Source organism: Triticum dicoccoides, chromosome 3A (assembly GCF_002162155.2).
Source record: "Triticum dicoccoides isolate Atlit2015 ecotype Zavitan chromosome 3A, WEW_v2.0, whole genome shotgun sequence".
Classification (NCBI taxonomy): Eukaryota; Viridiplantae; Streptophyta; class Magnoliopsida; order Poales; family Poaceae; genus Triticum; species Triticum dicoccoides.
In genome coordinates, this window is record NC_041384.1 from 102,671,642 (window position 1) to 102,678,228 (window position 6,587).

The following is a 6,587-nucleotide window of genomic DNA, read 5'->3' on the forward strand; positions in this document are numbered from 1 at the left end:
AATAGATTAACTTCACTGCAGGGGTGCACCACATTTCCCAACAAGCTCGATCCCCTTTGTCCGGACACACTTTTTTGGGTCATGCCCGGCCTCGGAAGATCAACATGTCGCAGCCCTACCTAGGCACAATAGAGAGGTCAACACGCCGGTCTAAATCCTATGGCGCAGGGGTCTGGGCCCATCGCACATTGCACACCTACACGTTGCGAGGGCGGCCGGAAGTAGACCTAGCCCCCGTAATACAAGAGCAGGCTTACGGTCCAATCTGGCGCGCCCCGCTCAGTCGCTGACGTCACGAAGGCTTCTGCTGATACCACAACATGGAGTGCCCATAACTATTCCCGCGTAGTTGGTTAGTGCGTCTAGGCCAGTAGCCAGACTTAGATCAAATACCAAGATCTCGTTAAGCATGTTATCTTGAAGTAACCGCGAACGCCGACCAGGGCCAGGCCCACCTCTCACCTAGGTGGTCTCCACCTACCTTGTCGCTCTGCCACAAAGATCCACACAGAGGGCCGTCGCGAAAGTATGTCCTTCCAGCTCCCAATTCGTGAATCAACCGCGGGTACTCAAGGAGCCGACCCGACTTTAGTCATAACATATATCAGGTGTAATAGGTATAGTATATACCCGTGATCAACACCCGACGTGATCACGGCCCGACAGTATAGCATGGCAGACAGACAAGAATGTAGGTCCACTAATGATAAACTAGCATCCTATACTAAGCATTTAGGATTGCAGGTAAGGTATCAACAGCTGTAGCAACAATGACAGGCTATGCATCAGAATAGGATAAACGGAAAGCAGTAACATGCTACACTACTCTAATGCAAGCAGTAGAGAGAAGAATAGGCGATATCTGGTGATCAAAGCCTGGGGCTTGCCTGGTTGCTCTGGCAAGAGAGAGGGGCCGTCAACACCGTAGTCGTACTGGGTAGCAGCGGCGTCGGTCTCGGTGTCTTGCGAGAGAAGAGGGGGAAGAAACAATAAATATTAAGCAAACAGATGCATAGCGATGCATGACATGACAAAGCGTGATGCTAGCTGTGCCCTAACGCGGTATGAGATGGTACCGGTGAAGGGGGAGAACATCCGGGAAAATATCCCCGGTGTTTCACGTTTTCGGGCAAATGACTCGGAGGGGGAAAGTTGCGTGTTCATTATGCTAGGGATGCGTGGCGGACGAACGGGTTGCGTAACCAGATTTGACTCGTCGTTCTAAGCAACTTTCATGTACAAAGTTTTTCATCCGAGCTACGGTTTATTTTATATTAACTTTAAAAGGATTTAATCATTTTTAGGATTAACAGAATTAATTAATTTAGAAAATACAATTATGACGTCAGCATGATGTCATCATGACATCAGCGGTCAACTCTGATCATTGACCGGTCAAACTGACACGTGGGTCCCACTCGTCATAGACTTAGGTTAACTAAATCGGGTTAATTAGGCTAACTAAGTGATTAGGCTAATTTATTTTAATTAGATTAGTTAACATGATTGATTAACTTAATTAACTTGTTAATTAATTAATTATTAATTTATTTATTCTAACATATTTTTATTATTATTATTTTTTATAATCCATTTCGTTCTAATCCGGGGCTGGCCCCACTAGTCAGGGACCAAGCCCAACCGGGGCGGGCGAACAGGAAATGGGCGCAGGGCGCGAGGGTACCCGGCTGGGCGCCGGAGCAGGGCAGGTCGGTGGCCACGGCGTCGGCCAGGTGGCGGAGCGGCGTCTGGAGGCAGGCGAGGCCAAGTGGAGGCGGACGCGGGCGGCGAGGCACGCGCTAGGGGCGAGCAGCGTCGGCAGGTGGAGGTGCGACTGAGCCAGACTTGGCGGTGGGGCGTTCGCGCATGTCGGACATGGCCGAGGTGCGGGGCAGCAACAGGCGGGGAGGGGGAATGGCGGACGCGACGAAGCAACGACGGCCACGGCGGAAGCCGAGCGCATGTGCGCGCGGGTAGAACGCGGCGGACGGAGGCGGGCGCGCAGGGCGGCGATGCGGCACCCGCAGCAGGGGCGAGTGGGAGGTAGGCAGCGGGTGTGTGCGGCAGGAGCAGCGGAGGCGGGGCGGCACGGCCGGAGCGGGACGGGAGCCACAGCGGGCGTAGACGAGCGCGGCCAAAGGCGCTGGCGACGGCGAGCGAGCGGCGCAAGTGCGCAGTGAGCAAGGGGAAGAGAGGCGGGGCTCACTAGGGAAAGTAGGGCACGGGCAGCGGGGCACGGGGAGGAGGGCGAGGAAGGGACGACGTCCGGATCGCGGGCGACGAGTGCGCGGGACGACGGGGTCGAGGGCGTGGCGCAGGAACGACGGCCTCGGCACAGGACGAGGAGGGGGCCGAGGCACGCGGGGCGATGGCGGCGTCGGTGGAGACCTCAAGCAGCGGTGGTTGGCGATGAGGGCTTCGGCGGCGGCAGGAACAGGCGATGAGCGCTAGGGCGCTCCTGATCCAGATCGAGCGGGAGGAGGGGGAGTGGGGATCGTGGGGAGGGGGGAATGGGTGAGTGGGGGTGGGCTAGGGTTTCTCTGTGGACTGGTGGGGTGTAAGTAGGGGTGGCCTGGGCCGGCCTGGAGGTCCGATGGCTTGCTGGGCCGAGGCCCATTTGGGGGTCTTTCTCCTCTTTTACTTTTCTGTTAATTTTCTTTTTATTTATTTCTTTTCTGTTTTCACTTATCTCTTAAGTTTATTTAGTTTTATTAATTAGTGCATTAGATCATAAATTGGTAGTTCTAATTATACCTCAACCGCATTAAATTGGGAACTTTAAATAAAGTAGTTTTCATTTGTTTTTAATATTTTCAAAGCGTTTAAATAATTGTTTTGTTGCTGTTTTGTTCATGTTAGAGTTTTAAACATTTTATAAAAGTGTGATTTCTCCATCATAAATACCTATGCATTATTCGGCACAACCCAAACATTTTAGTTTTAATGTTTGAAAACTTTTACGTTTGACTTGATTTTGAATTTGAATCGGTTTCGAACTAACACGAGATTAGGAACAGTAACCGCGATGACGTGGCATCATTAACAGAGGTTTACTGTAGCTTAATTATCCGGACGTCACAGGGTTCTCCTTTTAGGAGTAGAGATGCCGAGTGTAAAATAATAGATTGGTCATAAAAAAATGAAACATACGAAAAATAACACATGCACATGCGTCAAATGGGTCGGCCAACTTTGATAAGATTTGATTTGATTTGAATGAGTTAGTGCGCGATGTTGTTCTGGGAACTGTCAATTTAACTGAGTTAATGCATCCACTAAATGGGCAAGCCAACTTTGGTAAGATTTGATTTGATTTGAATGAGTTAATGCATGGCATTGCTTTGGGAAAGTATCGATTTGATTAAGTTAATGCACGCGTCAAATGGGTCACCAACTTTGGCAAGACTTGATTTGATTTGAATGAGTTATAATGTGCAATCTTGTTTTGGAAAAGTGCCGATTTGATTGAGTTAATGCACACTTCAAATGGGTCAACCAATTTTGGTAAGATTTAATTTGATTTTAATAAGTTAATGTGCGACGTTGTTTTGAAAAGTGCATATTTGATTGAGTTAATGCACGCGTCAAATGGGCCATCCCAAATTGGATGGGCTTGAGCGAAAAGTCTATAAGACACTTGCATGCGTATGTTGCGGAGGAGTTGGTGGGAGGTGAGACGAGACTACCAACTCCCCCTTTAGGAGTAGAGATTGGGTTCCCGAGCTGATCGCTATAATCGCATGGTATTTATGGTGGAATAGACGGAAGCTAGTCCATGAGGGAAAGTCTCAAGAGGTGTCCCAAACCTCGATTCAGAATCGGGGTATAACGAAAAATTATGTAAATACCCACTCACGTAAGGCAGAGGGAGAATGGAGGATGGAGCAGACCTCCTATGGGGTTTGTTAAATTGAATGTGGATGCTTCTTTCAATCATGATCAACTAAGGGGCATATCAGGTGTTGTTAGCAGGGATGACAAAGGAAACTTCATTATAGGTGGAAATTGGAAGATTGAGTTGTGCAGATGCCTTGACAGCGGAAGCGTTAGCACTTAGGTTTGGCTTATTGTTGGCACGAAAGGCAGGCTACAATCGTCTCATTATCAATTCTGACAACGCGGGAGTCATTGACACAATGAAGAATGGAGGACATTCTGCAGGAGCGACGGCTGCAATCTTTGAGGGTTCTTTTTTAATGGCTTGTGATTTTCCTCTTACTAGTTTTGAACATTGTAATAGAGAAGCGAACAAAGTAGATCATGAGCTTGCTAGACTAGCAAAATGTTTCATGATTAGGGATTGGATCCAGGAGCCCATGGAAAATATTGTATCTTTTTTTATAGACGATGTAACAATTATTTCTAATTAATAAATGTTAAAAAAGATCACTAGTTAGGGACCCTCTATCCGAGGTCCGCCGGATTCAACCCTTGACACAATGTACATGGATGTTCGACACATGGTGAATCCAAGATGATCGAGAATATTCGCAAGCGAAATTTGTTGGAGTTATGTCGAAATTGTGTACAAGTTAAGTTACAATTGAACTCTAAGTCATACAGTGTGTAGGTAGGGTATGATGTAGTGCTCACACAATGTAACTTATGCAACATGATAGCACACGCACGCGCCGGCATGTGCCGGAGCCCGGGTGTTCAAGGTGTGGTATTGTAACGGTACCATGAGCTGCCATAGTCAGACCACGAAATGTAGCCATATTTGTGAACCTCGTTAACAAATTATGGTATCATGCCTCATGTGATTGCTTGGGCCTTTGGATGATCGAACATGACTCCGATTAATCATAACAATTGGAATTATACGGTACAGGTAAATACCACCATGGTAAAATTGTTCACTCTCACAGAAAAATGAATCCCCCTTTTCTTGTTACTTTGTATCAGCACTGCCAATTATATATGGGTATGCGACCATGGTGACGGCTGATCAATCGGTTTCAGAACTGCTCCGGCCAGTCGCCGTAGATGCCGCTGGTCTTCCGGAGGCTCATGAGCATCAGCCTGTTGGGCTTCTTGCCACCGCCCTCCACGGGTATCTGGCCAAGACGATCACGCGCGGCCGGGGCAGGCACCGGCGCAAACGCCCTGGCCGGGCCCGGAGCAGTGTAGCGCGGCGCTGGGGATGGCATCGCGGGCGGCGTGGCGCTCCTCCGCTCGTCCGCCAGCAGCTTCTGGTCCCCGGTGATGCGAATCGCGTGACCTGGACAGGAGGGGGGAGTCAACAAATCGAGGGCATTGTTTCGCGAGATCCCGACGCGATCGGCCATGGACACTTGCGCGCGAGCGCGATCTAGATAGAGTAGCATAGGCAGCGGGCGTACCAGGTGGTGCCGGCGCGGCGGCGTGGGGGAAGGCGAGCTTATCCCCGAAATGGCCCCTGTCCCTGAAGTTGTGCCACGCCTTGCCGCCGCCGTAGACGATCCTGCCGCCGTGCTCCTGGTCGGGCGGCCTGCGCCAAACGGCGTGGGCGTGGGGAGGGACCGGCGGGCGCAGCTCGGCGCGGCCGTGCGCGAAGGTGCAGCCGTCCTCGTACACGCAGCGGCCGGTGGCCTCGTACTTGTCGCAGAGCCTGGTCTTGTAGTAGAGCTTCTCCGGCGGCGCATCCGTGCGCTGGTGCTGCCCCTGCCCCGCCACCACCGCCGCCTCCTCCGACCGCGGCGGCCACCCCGAGGACAGCACGATCACGTTCTCCGCCCAGCGGCGCGTCGGGGCGGCGGCGCTCTCCCCCTCCATGGCTGCTGGCCGCCTGACTAAACCCTAGGTTAGCGCAGCCGGGTAGACAGATTTGACTAGATGAGGACCAGGGGAAGCGAGAGAGACTGCGATGCGGAGATGGATTTATACCGAAAGGAGGGCGCTTGGATTTCGGGGGATTTCCGGCCTCCGCGGTCGGGATCGGGTTGGAATCGCTTCGGTTTGCTGGCTGTGCTGAGGATTGCGAAACTGATTGGGGTTTCTGTTTCGATTGGCATTCGACATCGGAGGATCGGGCGCCGCGGTGCTATCCGCTCCGGGCGGGGTGTCCCGTGGAACGTGCGTACCTGCGGAAGGTGGTGGTTATACCTGGCCAAATGTCGGGCCGGGCCAAACAAAGCCCGTTGCAAAAAACCTGGGCCCGAGCCCGGCCCGGCCCGGCCGTCGGGCCTAGATTTCAGGCCCGAGCCCGGCCCATCAGTCAAAAAGCCCAACGGGCCTCGGGCCACGGGCCGGGCCTCTTCGTTAAATGGCAAATATGGCAGGCCCGAGCCCGGCCCGGCCTGGCCATCGGGCCTAAAAATCAGGCCCAAGCCCGGCCCATGGGCAAGGTCGGGCCGGGCCGGGTCGGGCTTTTTTAGATCGGGCCGTCCGGGCCGGGTTTCCCATGGCCAGGTCTAGTGGTGGTGTTTTATTTTACATTAATGTTAAATTAAAAATGATGGATTTTTAAACATGGTAAATTGGACATTTTTTTATGTCATATAAATTATCTCTACTGTAGGAGTTGGTAGTCTGGTACGGTTTTTTTTGTCTGATTTTATTTCGTCTCACCTCTCATCAACTTGGTTTTTCTCTCTCCCTTAAAAAAC

At 51.6% G+C, this 6,587-nt stretch overlaps 1 protein-coding gene across 1 annotated transcript; it reads right to left on the reverse strand.

Moving 5' to 3' along the window:
- Positions 1 to 4,767: 4,767 nt before the first annotated feature.
- LOC119271327 (zinc finger CCCH domain-containing protein 1-like) lies at positions 4,768 to 6,034 on the reverse strand. Its single transcript, XM_037553195.1, has 2 exons — positions 5,343 to 6,034; positions 4,768 to 5,221 (listed from the first exon to the last, which is right to left on the reverse strand). Exons 1-2 carry the CDS (start codon positions 5,752 to 5,754, stop codon positions 4,959 to 4,961), a joined length of 675 nt encoding a protein of 224 aa, XP_037409092.1. The 5' UTR covers positions 5,755 to 6,034; the 3' UTR covers positions 4,768 to 4,958.
- Positions 6,035 to 6,587: the final 553 nt, after the last annotated feature.